The sequence below is a fragment of the Petaurus breviceps genome, unplaced genomic scaffold (assembly GCF_028583685.1).
Source record: "Petaurus breviceps papuanus isolate PSGF00001 unplaced genomic scaffold, PetGlider_PUasm1.0 90692, whole genome shotgun sequence".
NCBI lineage: Eukaryota > Metazoa > Chordata > Mammalia > Diprotodontia > Petauridae > Petaurus > Petaurus breviceps.
This window is the reverse complement of record NW_027187313.1, coordinates 1,474,227-1,490,451: the sequence shown is the minus strand read 5'-3', so window position 1 is coordinate 1,490,451 and position 16,225 is coordinate 1,474,227. Positions and strand designations below refer to the sequence as shown.

General features: G+C 35.0%; 1 protein-coding gene across 7 annotated transcripts in view; it reads right to left on the bottom strand.

The window, feature by feature from the left end:
* The window catches only part of ABL2 (ABL proto-oncogene 2, non-receptor tyrosine kinase), a 104,667-nt gene that overhangs the window by 37,334 nt on the left and 51,108 nt on the right, over positions 1-16,225 (bottom strand). The window contains exon 1 of one of the 7 annotated variants that reach the window (XM_069065472.1): positions 450-1,992. The exons of 3 other annotated variants lie outside the window; for them this stretch is intronic. In XM_069065472.1, coding sequence (XP_068921573.1) covers positions 450-607 — 158 coding nt within the window. In that variant the 5' untranslated portion in view covers positions 608-1,992. Of the gene's footprint in view, positions 1-449; positions 1,993-16,225 lie in introns of those variants that run through there. 3 more of the 7 variants (XM_069065473.1, XM_069065467.1, XM_069065470.1) reach the window with 3 other exon arrangements.

The window sequence follows — 16,225 nt, the reverse complement described above, 5'->3', positions numbered from 1 at the left end:
CACACACACACACACACACACACACACACACACACACACACACACACGCGCGATACATGAGGGAGAGACTCAATTACTGACATCTAAGACACCTTTTCTCTCTATTCGGTTTCAGTAACCCCATAGGATCTAAAAGCTCTAAAAGTGCTTTCCTTAACCACATATTCTTTTAGAGTCTCTGTTTAGTCATATTTTGAGAAATTATATATAAAAAGAATCCTTAGAAGGCAGCATGCCCTTTAGCCTATTAGTATGTTATGCAAATTTCCTCATATCTGAACCATTATCTTGAAATACTACCTATTTTAATCTTACAAAATGCCAAAAACAAAGCCAAGAGAATTCCAGAAAAGGTTCCTATTAAATCAATAGTAAATATTATAGTGCAAATTATTCGGAACATCACTTCACACCGAGACACTGCCACTATGGCCACCAATCTAATCTACCTTTCCTCCTCCCCAACCCCATGCCCAGACTTAATCTGGAGCATACCTGTCAAGTTGGGTAAATCGGTTTCTGAAGCTTCATTGTACAGGCAGCAAAACAAATTGTCTTGTTCTTTGGCATAACTACTAGAAGATAGCAGGACTGTCCCAAGAACCATACTCTGCTCCAAAGCACAAAAGCCAAGCTTCTGAAAGCAAGAGGAAGCCTTAAAATCCCACTTCCTGACTAGCAAGACCACATTCCTTGTGGCAGTTACTCACATGCTCTGAAAGTCAGGGAGAACCAATGGAAAGAGAAATACTTAAAATTTCCCAAGTGGGTGGAGTGACCTTAAGGAAAATAAATATCTAGTGCCAAAGCTGTTGATTAGCTGGAAATTGAGTCAGGATGGAGTGACTTCAAGAGTTCTGCGTTTAAAAGATATATTTATACACATACATATGAGTAACAGTTTACTGTTAAGACATGTTAGAATCAGTACATAGGTACATATTGTGGGATTCATTCCAGAGGCATTAGAATGGGGAGGGAGATTGAGGGAAAGTAATGTTTCCTTGGAGAAAGAATGTTTACTGTAAAACACTACATACACAAAAAAGAGAGATTGCCCAACAAGATTCATCTTTTACATCATCCAAATTTGTTCATGAAACCACAAGTAAAAAGTGAAGAAACTATTTAAGATCTGATTCATTTGCACAAGAATCTGAAAACTATCAGCACTGTTAAAAAGGTAAGGAGCCTAGCTAATATTCTGGGTTTATACCTCACTTAAAAGCTCAATTAAAGTAGAAAATGTGATAAGTTAAAGATAGTTATGGAAAAAAAATTTATTTTAGAATTTTCAAAGGCAAAATTATACTCTTTAAAGTGGCTACTTATTAGGTCATCGTGTGTGTGTACATATATACAACTCACACACACACACGAAGCACTCTATAACCATCACATTAGTTAATCCACTAACATTTTGTAGAGGAAGGTTTTTTATTATCAATTCCAAAGAGAAAAAGAGCGTTAAATAAATTTAGAGATTAGGCTATAGAAATTCTAAATTCTATGTTAAATAATTCTCTCTTATTCCTTGAGGTCCAGGGTTATGACTGATCTATATTTTACAAATTTGTACATAAAATAATTCTGTTCCATGTTACCATTACACATCACTTCAACAATCTGCCACTTAAATCAGTAATAAAGGTGGCAATTTAAGTTATAATGACCTGAAAGCAGTTACTTTCAAAACTCTTACACTGAGACCTTACTGAAAGCAACCCTTATTCCTGGCATCCCTTTCTATACAAAAAAAAAAAAAAAAAAAAGAAAAATTAGAAAATGTGCAACTTGTGGTTTCACAAGAATGATATACTAATGAACATATTTTTATATCCCTTTGTATTTTACCTACCTGACTTTCATAGTGTTGAACTAGACTTTCTTATAATCTCTAGGCTGGGGGCAGCTAGGTGACACAGTGAATAGAGCACTGGCCCCAGAGTCAGGAAGTCTCATGTTCAAATCCGGCCTCAGACACTTAACACAAAAACTAGCCATGTGACCTTGGGGCAAGTCACTTAACCCCAAATGCCCCTCCAAAAAGGGGAAAAAAACCTCTAGGCTGATTCTAGGGCCCTTGTATCTTTATTTAACTGTCTTTTTGGATTTGTTCCTTAGTGCTTCTATTATCATCCACTCCTCACATTTCCATAGTACTTTCATATTTACAAACCACTTTCTTCATGCCCTATAAAGTAAGGCAATTCACGTACTGACAGCACATACAGTTCTAATCACAAGCAATTCTGGGTATGGACTGTCACTTCTGGTGAGGAGAATAAGGGATAGGAAAGCAAGTAAATGTGAATGCTGTGCTAGGGACTTGAGAAACTGTGTTCAGAAATCTGGAGAAACCATATTAAAAAACTCACAGGTTGCAGGGTTAAGGACTGAGAGACAGCCACGGAATGGTGCATAATGTCCTTTGTGTTCTCTCCTGTCTAGTGAATGTGACACTCATTCATAGAGAGATTAAGTAGTCTTTAATATTAATAAAACTAAAACCACTAAAACAAATTTAGTTTTCCTTCTTAGTGAGAGCACTGCCACAGTTACTGGCAACTCTGCCATCACTGGACTTCAACCCTTTAAGAAACATTTATTAAGCACCTATTATGTGCCGGGCACTGTGCTAGGTGCTAGAGATATAAGGACAAAAATCAAAACAGTCCCTATTCTTAATGAATTTACAATATACTAGAGAGAAACACTTTTTAGATATGTCAGTCCTCAGGAGGAAGTACATCTGAGGTATGGGGACAGCCTAAACAATGGCTAGAGACCAAATGTCATGTACAAAAGACCAGGAATTCACCCCCAAAAAAGTACTAATTACTATAAATATGAACAAAGTGGATGTGCAACAACTGGGGAATGGCTGAACAAACTCTGTTACATTAATGTAATAGAATATTATTGTGCTGTAAGGAATGACAAATATAAAAGAGCTCAGACAAATGTGGGAAGATGTGTACAAACTGATGTAGAGTGAAGAAAGTTTAAAAAAAGACAGTAAAAATACAAAGTGATGTAGAGTGAAGACAGTAAAAAAATTTTTAAAGTAGAGTGAAGAAAGTAAGAATAATATGCACAGGGGCGGCCAGGTGGCTCAACGAGTAAGAGCACAGGCTCCAGTGTCGGGATGACCTGGATCAAATCCGGGCTCAGATACTCAGCACCACACCCAGAAATAACTGGCCATGTAACCTTGAGCAAGTTACTTAACCCCGATTGCTTAAAAAAGAAAAAAAAAAGAATAATATGCACAATGATTATAAAATCAATGACAACAGAGCGCCAAAATTTAGTGGATTCTGTTAAGAATGCAATGACTAATCTTTGTCCAAAAGAAGAGATGATAAAACATACTCCCTCCATTTTGGTAGAGAGGTAGGAGAATAAATGCGGAGGATAGTGCAGCTACAGGTGAGCAGACACATTTATTCTGTAGGTTCGACTCTGTGTAACATTTTCTTTATTACAAAGGAAAATTCAAAAGTGCATGGAATATATGGAGAAGTGACTGTAGTAAAAATAACAAAGGAATCAATTTTTGAAATCTGAACTATTATGATGAACCCAGACTATGGACAGTCTCTCATTTAGATATGCACAGTTAATGCACATCACTAGTACATGACTAACATCCACCTAAGCTGAAAGTAGCCTCCTCTACAGTTCATTGACTCATCCATTTATTCAACAAGCATTGAATATAAAGCAAAAATCTTAAACAGCACTTGCCCTCAAGTAGCTTATAATTTACCATTAAAAATATCATGAATACATAATATAAAGTACATGCTACTGACTTAATAAGACATCAAGAAATAATAAAATAAAATCAAAAGAATGAAAAAAAACCCAGAAGACAATGTTAAGTATCTCATTATAAAAACAACTGACCTGGAAAACATATTGAGGAAAAACAATATAAGAATTACTGGGCTACTGAAAATTATGATAAAAAAATAATCTAGACACTATACTTTAAGAAATTATTACTGAAGTTTTAGAACTAGAAGGTAAAGTAGAAATTGAAAAAAAAAATCCATCAATCACCACCTAAAAGAGATCCCAAGATGAAAAAATCACAGGAATATCATAGCTAGGTTTCAAGCTCCCAGGTCAAGGAGAAAATGCTACAAGCAACTAGAAAGAAACAACTTTAAAAGAGTGGGTTAAAGAAGGAATAAAATATACATTTAGAAGGGTGTAAAAGTCTTAATTTACAAAGAAACAGGAAGGTGAGGGGGATAGAATAAGGGAGGGACTCTTACAAGAGCTTGCAGATTAGGAAATAAGAAGACAAGGGGTAGGGGCAGCCAGGTGGCTCAGCAAGTAAGAGCACCAGCTCCAATGTTGGGATGACCTGGGATCGAATTCAGGCTCCGACACTTAGCACCAAACGCAGAAATAACTGGCCATGTAACCTTACTTAACCCCGATTGCTCATTTAAAAAAAAAAAAGAAGACAACAAGGGGAAAGGATAAGGGAGAAGGAACTCTTAAAAGTGTAGGTAGATTAAGGAATAAGGGGGTAAAAGAAGGGGATAAAGAAGGGATTCTTAGAAGGAGCGCAGAATAAGAAGGAAGTGGTCAGAAATACATTGGATATCTGAAGAGGGAGTGACAGATAAACAGTGAGGAAAAATAGGATAGAGGAAAATACATGACTAGTAATTATAACATTAAATGTGAACAGGATGAACTCACCCATAAAATGGAAACAAACAGGAGAATGGATTAAAAACCAGAATTTGATAATATATTGTTTGCAAGAAACATATTTAAAAATCAGAGATACACAAGAGTAAAAATAAAGGGCTGGAGTAGAATTTATTATGCTTCAGCAAATGCAAAAAAAAATAGTGGTAGCAATTATGATCTTAGGTAAACACAAAGCTAAGATAGATTGAATTACAGAGATAAATAGGGAAACTACATTATGTTAAAAAGTAGCACAGATAATGCAGTAAATCAATACTAAACATCTACATACTAAATGCTATAGCATCCATATTTTTAAAGGAAAAGCTAAAGGAATTACAGGTACATAGCAAAACTACAATAATGGAAGGGTGTGGACTTCAACCTTCCCCTTGCAGAATTAGATAAAACTAACTAAAAAATAAAGAAGTCAAAAGAGATGGACAAATTCTTAGATAAGCTAGATATGATAAATATCCAGAGAAAACTGAATAGGAATAGAAAGTTATATCTGTATATTTACAAAAACTGACCACATATTAAGGTAAAAAATTTTATAGTTAAATGCAGAAAAGCAGAAATAGTAAAAGCAATATTTTGGATCATAATGCAATAAAAATTATATTAAATAAGGGACCATAAAAACACATTAAAAATTGGAGACTAGAGACCTAATTTTTTTTGGGGGGGGGGGTGCAAGGCAATTGGGGTTAAGTGACTTGCCCAGGGTCACACAGCTAATAAGTATCAAGCGTGTGAGGCCAAATTTGAACTCAGATCCTCTTGACTCCAGGGTCAGTGCTCCTGCTACCTAGCTGTCCCATAACCTAATCTTAAACAATGAGTGAGTTAAAGAACAAATCATGGAAACAATTATTAAAGAGAATGATGATAATGAGACAACATACCCAAACCTCCAGGATGCAGCAAAAGCAGTAATCAGAGGTAAATTTTTATCTCTAAATGCTTATATCAATAAAATAGAGAAAGAGCAAATCAACTAATTTGGCACACAAATTTTAAAAATTAGAAAAAAAATTTTAAATCCCCAATTAAACACCAAATTGGAAATTCTAAAATTTAATGTGAGCTTAATAAAACTGAATACAAGAAAACCATTGAATTAATAAATAAAACTGGGAGTTGATTTTAGGAAAAAACCTAATAAAATAGATAAACCATTGGTTAATATGATTTTTTAAAAAAGAAAACCAAATCACTAGTGTCAAAAATGAGAAGGGTTAATATACCACTAATGAAGATGAAATCAAAGCAATTATTGAGTCATTTTGCCCAATTAATTTAGGTGAAATAGAAGAATACTTATAAAAATACAGATTTTTGTAGATTAGATTAATAGAAGTGGAAACAGAGTATCTAAATAAACCTATTTTAGAAAAAGAACTGAATAGGCCATATATGAGCTTCCTGAGGAAAAAACATTAGGACCAGATAGATTTGCAAGTGAATTCTACCAAACATTTAAAGATCAACTAGTCCAATATTAAATAAATTATCTGAAATAATAGTTGAAGAAGCAGTTCTAGCAACTCCTTTTATGAAATAAATATGGTGCTGATATCTAATCAGGAGGAGCAAAAACAGAGAAAGAAAATCAAAGACCAATTTCACTAATGAATATGGATGCAAAAATCCTAACTACCAGTTAGGAGACTACAGTATATCACAAAGATTATACATTGCAACCAAGTGGAATTTATACCAGGAATAGTTTAACAAAGGAAAACTATTAACATCATTGATTAAATCAATAAGTAACAAAAACGATAGCATTAATAAAGTTTTTAATAAACTACAACACTCATTCCTATTAAAAAAAACTCTTGCAAATATAGATATGAATGGATTTTTCCTTAAAACAATAAAATGCATCTACCTAAAACCATTAGCAAACATTATAAAGTAACAAAAATAAGCTAGAAGTCTTCTCAGTAAACTCAGGAGGGAAACGAGGATGCTCATTATCACCAATATTATTCAATGTTGTATTAGAAATGCTAGCAATAACAATAAAAGAAAAAGAAATTGAAGGAATCAGAATGGGCATAAGGTAAGAAAATCATCTCGTTTTGCAGATGATATGATGATATACTTGGAAAATCTTAGAGATTCAATTAAAAAGCTAGTTAAAACAATGAATAATTTTAGCAATGTAGCAGAACATAAAATAAACTCATATAAATCATCAGTATTTCTGTATCACCAATAAAACCCCACAAGAAGATATAGTAAGAGATACCCTATTTAAAATAACCATACATAGTCTAAAATACCTGGGTGTATACCCAGGTATATTAGACCCAGGAGTTACATGAACAGAATTATAGAATACTCTTTATACAAATAAAGTTAGATTTAAATAATTGGAGAAATATTAATTGTTCATGGGTGGGTAGAACCAATACAATAAAAATGACAATACTACCTAAACTAATCTACTTATTCAATACCATCCCAATTAAATGACAAAAAATTATTTTACTGAGCTAGAAAAAATATTAACAAAATACATCTGGAAGAAAAAAAGTCAAGAATGGTAAACAGAATTAATGGGGAAAAAAAGTAAAAGGAAGGATGTTTAGGAGTACCAGAATTTAAACTGTAGTATAAGGTAGTAACTATCAAAACTATCTGATACTGGCTAAGAAATAGAAAGGTGGATCAATGGAACAGAACAGACATACAATACACAAAAGTAAATAATTACAGTAATCTTGTGTTTGTTACATGTAAAGATCTTTAAGTTTGGGGGATAACAATTTACTATCTGGTAAAAATTGTTGGGAAAACTAGAAAGCAGTCTCGCAGAAACTAGGTATAGATCAATATCTTACACCATTTACCAAGATACGGTAAAAATGGATACATGACATAGAAATAAAGGAAAATATAAGTAAATTAGAAGAAAATGGAACATATTACCTATCAGACTTACGGATAGGAGAAAAATTTATGAACAAGAGATAGACAGCATTGTGAGATCTAAGATGGATAATTTTTGTTACATTAAATTAAAAAGGTTTTGTACAAATAAAACCAGTACAGCAAAGATTAGAAGGAAAACAAATAAATGGAAAAAGAATTTTATAGACAGTTACTTGGATAAAAGGTCTCATAACTCAAATATATAGAGAACTTTGTCAAATTTATAAGACTATGAGTGATTCCTCAATTGATAAATGGTCAATGGACATAAACAGGCAGTTTCTGGATAAAGAAATCAAAGCTATAAATAATCATATGAAAAAATACTCTACATTATCACTGATTAGAGAAACGGAAATCAAAACAACTTTAAGATCTCATCTCACACCTATCAGATTGGCTAAAATGAAAGATATGGGGAAAATGACAAATTGTGGAAGGGATGTGGTAAAACTGGGATACTAATGCACTACTAGTGGAACTGTGAACTGATTCAACCATTTTGGAGAGCAATTTGGAAATATGCTCAGAGTTATAGAACTGCATACAACCTCTGACCCAACAATCCTGCTGTTAGGTCTGTTTCCCAAGGTAATCATGGAAAAAAGGGAAGAAACCTCTATGTTCTGAAATATTTATAGCAGCTCTTTGTGATAGCAAAGAACAGGAAATTGAAGGAATACCCATCAACTGGGAAATGGCTCTACAATTTGTGGTATATGATTGTGATGAAATACTACTGTGCAGTAAGAAATGATTAAGCAGGTTGATATTAGAAAAACATGGAAAGATCTGCATGAAATAAACGAAGAGCAAAATGAACAGAACCTAGAGAACGTTGTATATAGTAACAGCAATATTGTTTGAAGAATAACTGAAATAAGCTATTCTGAGTATTATATATATAACAATTATACATATATATACACACACGTGTGTTTTGTGTGTGTGTGTGTGTGTGTGTGTGTATGTCAAATGACTTTCTCTAGTGAGGAGTGGGACTGGGGAGGAAGGGAAGATAGTTCGGGTCTTAAAATTTTAAAAAAGAAGCAAGTAGAAGGCTACTTATTGATGGGAGAACAGAGAGATGGCAGAGAAACTAGATCGGGTTAAAGAATGTTCCTGGGGAACAATTTATATTAATAGGAAAGTCTAAGTTCTCTAACCTTAGATGTGCTCTCTTTACATTAAAAAAAGTCACTGTCACTTCCTAATAACATTGTCTCCTCACCCAACAGAACCCCCCCCCCCCTTTTTTAAACAGTAGTTAAAAGAAACAAATCAACCAATGTAGGCCTCTTTCCACATCCAAAAACACAACTACATCCCTATCAAGAGAAGGGAGGCATACTTCACGTTAGTTCTCTGAAGTTAATAGTGGTCAATGAATTCAATTAATCACTCAACAGATACTTATTACTGCTTACTTTAGGAGCAGTGTATAAAACAGGCTGAAGTGGGGAAAGACATGAGGCAGTCAGGAAAATCAATCAGGCTTTTGCAATAATCTAGGGGAGAGGTGATGAAGACCTGAACTAAGGTATTAACCATGTGACTGGAAGGAAGAGGCATGATGAGAACTACTGTCAAAGTAGAAATAATCTAAGATTTAGCAACTGACTAGCTATGTGAGGTGAAGGGTACAGTCAAGGATAATGCTGAATTTGAGACCCTGGAAGGATTGTGGTGTGTCTGACAGAAATAAGTAAGTCTGAAAGGACAGTCAAGGGGAAAGATGAGTATTTTAAATATGCTGAGACATTCAGCTTGAAATGTTCAGAGGATAATTGGTGATGTGGGCTTGAAGCTCAGGGAGAAAATGAGGCTGAATATACAGATCTGGGAGTTGCCTCCATAAGAGGTGACTGTTAACAATTCACTGGAACTAATGAGCTTACCAAAATAGAGTATGTATAAGAAGTTCTTAACCTTTGTGTGTTTGTGTGTCATGGACCCCTTGGGCAGTCTGGTGAAACCTATGGACTCCTCAGAATAATGTTTTTAAATGCAATAATACTGTACACTGGTTTACAAAGAAAACAAAAAGTTAGTGAAAATGATGATGCAATTTTTTGCCCAAATTCATGGGCCCCTTGAAATATCCACAAACTCCTGGTATTTGAACACCTGATGAAGAGGGTACAGGACAAAACCTTGAGGAACACACACAGTTAAGGGTATGATGTAAATAATGAGATAAAAGATCCTGAAGAGGAGTTAGATAGACAGGAGTAGAAATTGGAAAGAACAGTCACTAAAACCTGAGAGGGAGAACGTACAGAATGAGAAGGTGGACAACAGTGTCAAAAGCTGCAAATAGGTTGAAAAAGACTAGAATTGAGAAAAGGAATCAGATCTGATAATATCTTAATCATTAGTAACTTTGAAAATAGCAATTTCAGTTGAATGATGAGGCTGGAAGACAGATTGCAAAGAGATGAGGAAGAGGAAAGACAGTAGATGCAACAAGTGTAGAAAATCTTTTAAGGAGTATGGCTGAGAAAAGGAAGAGATATGGAATGATAGGCTTGAAGGCATTGCAGCATTTAGTGAAGGATTTTTTAAGGACAAGGAGACCTGGGCATGTTTGAAGGCAAAAGGAAAAGTATCAGTTGATAGGGAGAGGCTGAAGATTCAAGGGGAAGGGGGCAACGACAGGATGAAATCTTTCTTTCAGTATTGTTTCCTTTTCATTACTGTTGTTATTGGGTCACCTGTTCTACCTGCTTTGATCTGAATCAGTTCCTACAAGTCTTCTCAAATTTCCCTGAATTTCTTCATAACCATCTTTTCTTAAGGCACAATGATACTGCAGTGTACCTGTATCTTACAATTTGTTCAATCATTTCCTAACAACAGAGTTTCACTGTTTCTAGTTCTTTGTTGCCACAGAAGGTACTGCTATAAACAATAACAGCTAACATTTACATAGCATTTTAAGATTTGTGAAAAGCTTTACACATGTTATCTCATTTGCTTCTCACAACCACCCTGGAAGGTAGATGCCATTATTATCCCTTTTTTATAGATGAGGAAACTGAGGTTGAGACAGGTTAAGTGACTTGCTCAGAGATTCATACAGCTAAGCATATGAAGGAGGATTCGAACTCAGGTCTTCCTAACTCCAAGTCCAGTACTCGATCCACCTCCACCGCGCCACCTCGTCAGCTGTGTCTGGAACATTTCCTTCCATCTCATCTGGGTATGTGCCTAGTGGTGATACTGTCAGGTCAAACAGTTACTTTTCTACCTGCCAAGATACATATGGGAAGTATATAAAAACAATTACAAAATGAAATAATTGTAGAAAAATTAATTGCTCATGGGTAGGCCAAGCCAATAAAATAAAAATGACAAAACTACTATGTGTTCAAAGCCATGCCAATCCAAGTACAAAAGGGTTACTTTACAGAGCTAGGAAAAAAATCAAAATTCATCTGGAGGAACTCAAAGATTCCAGCTATTAAGGTAAGAACTCACAATTTGACAAAAATGTTGGGAAAACAGTCTGGCAAGAAAGTAGGTATAGACCAACATGTCACACCATATGAAAATATGATCCAAATGAGTACATTATTTAAAATGACATCATTAGCAAATTACAGGAACATGGAAGAAATTACTTGTCAGATCTATGGATAGGGGAACTATTCATGAGCAAACAAGAGATAGAGAGATTTACAGGAAATAAAATGGTCAATTTTCATCACATAACATTTAATTGAAAAAGTTTTTACATGTACAAAACCAATGCAGCCAAAATTAGAAGAAAAGCAGGAGACTGGGGGAAGGGTAGTGAGGAGAGATATCTTTGCAGCAAGTTACTTTGATAAAGGTCTTGTTTCTATAATATGTAGGGAACTGAGTCAAATTTATAAGATAAGAGCCATTCCCTAATTAATAAATGGTCAAGGAATATGAATAATCACTTTTCAGAGGAAAAAAAACCAAAGTTATCAGTAGCTACATTAAAAAAATGCTTTAAATCATTAATAGAGAAAAGCAAGTACAATAACTCTAAGGTACCATTTCATACTCATTAGACTGGCTAAATTGTCAACAAAGAAAAATGATAAATGCTAGAGGGGCTATAAGAAAAGAGGAGCTTTATAGCACTGTTGCTGAAACTATGAACTAGCCCAATTATTCTGGAAAGCAATTTGGAACTATGCCCCAAAAGTTATTAAACTATACCTTATCTCTTGACCCAGCAATACTGCTAGTAAGCTTATACCCAAAGAGATCAAAGACATTTTTTAAAGGCCTGTACATACAAAAACATTTATAACAGCACTTTTGTGGTGGCAAAGAATTAGAAACTGAGGGGATGCCCATCAGTTAGGCAATGTCCGAACAAGTTGTGGTATATGAATTCTATGGATACTACAATACTGTAAGAAATGACGAAGTGGATGGTTTCAGAAAAATTTGAGAAGACGCATATGAAATGCTAAAAAGTAAAGTAAGAGGAACCAAAAAGACAATTTCTATAGTAACAATAATAATGTAAAGATAATCAACATTGAAAGACTTGGGAACTCTTATCAACACAGTGACTATTATGATTCCAAAGAACTCTTGATGAAACACGCTTTCTACTTCCATACAGAGAGGTGATATAGTCAGAGTATACTGAAGGACACACACACCCACCCACCCAGGTCAATGCAAGAATTTATTTTTTTATCTCCCCTGCTCAATTCTGCTAGTAATACACACAAAAAAAGGCTGATGATTTTACAGTTTTATTTTGAAACCTAATTATTATTTTAATGAATTTTTTCACTGAATCTCCAGCATTCTTTGAGTAAATCATCATATTGTCTATAAATAGCAAAAGCTGTACCTTCACATTTTGAATCTGCTTCCTACATCTGTTCTTGTTCCCCTCCCTAGTTCTTCCCTTAAATTAATTTCATGTCCTATGTATTACCTTGGTCTCTTAAAATCCAACCTTAGCTCCAACTGTTAGCCTAAGTTTTGAGGTTTGAAAATTACTGCTAAAATACCTACAATAATTCTTTATGGAAATTCTGATTAGTCATGTAGTGAACAGAACTTATGAATATATAAGTGGAAAGAAAAATTCTATCTTCTGGGAATGATCTCAATTACCTAGAACTAAGTCTTCATTTGGGACGAAAAAGACTTGCCATTCCTTAAAGATTTTTCTACAAAATTTTCATTTCAGTTCTGACAGTGTAGTCATTAGCATATAAATGCTTGCAACTACAGTGCAGCTAGAAAGGAGAACTCTTAAAAGGAATGGTCAGACAGCTAGGTGGTACAGTAGATAGAACAATAGTCCTGAAGCAAAGAAGACCTGAGTTCAAATTTGATCTCAAACACTTGACACTTACTAGCTGTATGACCCTGTGCAAGTCACTTAACCTCAATTGCCTAACTAAAAATAAAAAAACAGTCAAAGAGAGATTGAATGGTTTTAGAAAAATGATTCTCCAAGGATGTGCTGCAAGTTAAATGACTATTGTTCATTCAACTACTGCTGAAGGGAAGGGAAGAGAATAAGGCCACGGTGACACAACTAGTTAAATATCTGAGTAGGATTTGTACTCAAGGCTTCTTAACTTCATGCCCAGAGCTTTATCCATTGCTCCAGCTAGCTTTCTGCATGAAGCAAAATATTAACTGGCCATTACTCTGAATGCTCTTTTCTTACTCCTCCCCATTGGTAGAGCTGCATCTAATAAAATAGTGTATGATATAATATTCCCTTTTAATCAGTTCTATTGTTGTTAATATTGAGACTTAATTTATTCAATGAGAGGCAACATGGAATAATGGATAAAGAGCAAGCCTCTGATTAAAACCAGCATTGTGACCTTGGGCAACCTGCACTTATAGAAGGAATTTTCCTAAATGGGAGAATGTTCCCTCTTCTAATGAAATCATAATTCTAGTTCCTTTCTCTTCTTTATAGTTTCATTTATACCTTTCTGGGATCATTAGGTCTCAATACATTGATTTCACTGGTAGTGGAAACTTTTCATGAGGAAACTCCTTCCAATGCAGATCTGAAACTAATAGTGTGGAGTTGTTTGGGGACACTGAGGGGTTAAGTGACTTGCCTAGGGTCACATAACCAGTCTCTTGGAGTCTGGGCTTGAACCCAGGTCACCTTGACTAGATGCTATCTTGTTTCTCTGACAGAGTAAGCATCAAATAAATGTGGATAGTTGAATTGTATTACTTTTCCTATATCATTCTTCACTGTCTTCATCTTTAGCAAATATTTAGTAGTTATAAAACACTAAATAATGTTATTAAAGGGAATACCATTCCTTTCCATTTATACCATACATCTTTCACATCTTGCCTTAGTTTTCTCCATTGCTAACAAAACTGTACTTATAAATCCCTCCTTACCCCCACCCCAAACCTGTTCCAAATGACTCTAATTATAGCTTTTACCCTTTAGTGAACCTTGTCTAATTTCTGCTGTGGGAGTTTCTTTCTGCTTTTGATTTTTTTTTTTAGCTGTGACTAAAAGTCATACAGTGTTTTTAGTTTAGGTAAGGTGGCCTAATATCCTGTCATTATCATAACCATCCCTTATTCCACCTTATTTATAAACAGAAAGGTAATTGTCCATGTCTTGCTATCTTCAGTTTATTTTTTTATAGTGTGGTTGTTTAGTAGGGGGTCTGACTGCTGTTTCAGAACATCTATATTGATTCCTTGTGGAAGTTATAGATCAGATTTGACCATCTGCCTAAAAGCAAGTCTAACAGAGAGGACTGATCAGCTGTTTCTTTCCCAGTCCATGTGTTCACCCTTAGATGGGAGTTTATTCATGCCTTTATATAGAGTAAAATCTTAGGCATCATTCTGAACTGCTTTCATTAAGGAATGTATCAAGACTATAATTTAGGGGATCTAATCTACTTCAATAAACATTTATTACACTTTTGCTCATGTGCAAGGTACTTACTATGCTGGGGAATAAAAACAAAATAGAGATATCCTTGAGAAGCTTCCACCATTCTAGCCATTCTATTGGGAGAATATAATATGTTAATACCAAAGAAAACTGTGGCTAAAGGTGAGGAGAAGAGAGCTTTAACCGGGAGTATCTGAGCTGAATCTAAATTCCATCCAATCATTTTGGATTCCAGCATTTAAAAATATTAATAAGAAGATTAATAATCTTAACAATTTAAAATAAGAATAATCCTATTCCCAAATGAGGAATGGCTAAACCAGCTGTGGTATATGATTTTAATGGACTATTATTACGCTGTAAGAAAAAAGCAGGTTGATTTCAGAAAAACATGGAAATACTTACATGAACTGATGCATAATAAAGTGAACAGAACCAGGAGAACAATTAATAACTGTAACATCGAACACAGTTTGATGAAGAACTGTGAATGGTTTAGCTATTCTCAGCAATACAATAATCCAAGCCAATCCCAAAGGACTAATGATGAAGCATACTCTCTGCTTCCAGGGAAAGAACTGATATTGAATGAATACAGGCTGAAGCATGCTATTTCTCACTTTCTTTCATTTTTTCTTTTATTTGAATAATCTTGCACAAAATGGTGAATATGAAAATGTTTTACATAATTGCATGTGTACAACCTATTTCTGATTACTTACTCTCTCAGGGAGGAAGGGAGGGAAGGAAGCTAAAGAGGGACAGAATTTGCAACTCAAAACTTCAAATAAAAATATTAAAAAATAAATAAATCAGGAGATAGCTTAAAAAAGAATAATCCTATTTCTTCTTGAACAAACGATTCAATGGAAATAGAGCAGTTATATTCTCTTTCCCATCACTCCTCAGCTTTCTTTTTGTGTTAAATAAAAGCAAAAATAGAATCTTAGGGCTGGGAAGGCCCTTTATATATCATTTATTTTCAATGCCTCACTGTATAAATGGGTAAACCCAGGCCCAGAGATTTGAAATTATTTACCCAAGATTACACAAGAGACTTCAAAACATTCTTATTAACTACCTACTATGTGCAGCTAGGTAGTTCAGTGGATGGTGGAGTGCTTGGCTTAGAGTCAGGAAGGCTCATATTCCCAAGTTCAAATATGGCTTCAGACACTAATGTGACCCTGAGCAAATCGCAAATCACTTAACCCAGTTTGCTGCTGTTTTTTCATCTGTAAAATGAGCTGGAAAATGAAAAATCACCCCAGTTTCTTTGCCAAGAAAACCACAAATGGGGTCACAAAGAATTGGGCATGACTGAAAATGCCTGCAACAGGAGGCAGAGCCAAGATGGCAAAGTAAAAGCAGCATCTTGCTGAGTTCCTGCTTCAACCACCTCCAATACCTGTAAAATATGACTCTAAACAAATTTTAGAGCTACAGAACCCACAAAGTGACAGAGAAAAACAAATCTCCCGCTGAAGGCAGCCTGGCAGGCCAGCAGGAAGGGTCTATTGCACTAGGCTGGGAACCAAGCACAGACCCCCATGAACCATGGGGGCCCAGCCCCTGGCAGCCCTGACCAGAAGCACAGAAGGCCAGAGAAGACTTCAGGAGAGTGAATCACCAGCAGCTGTGGTGGTTTCCAGACTTCTCAAC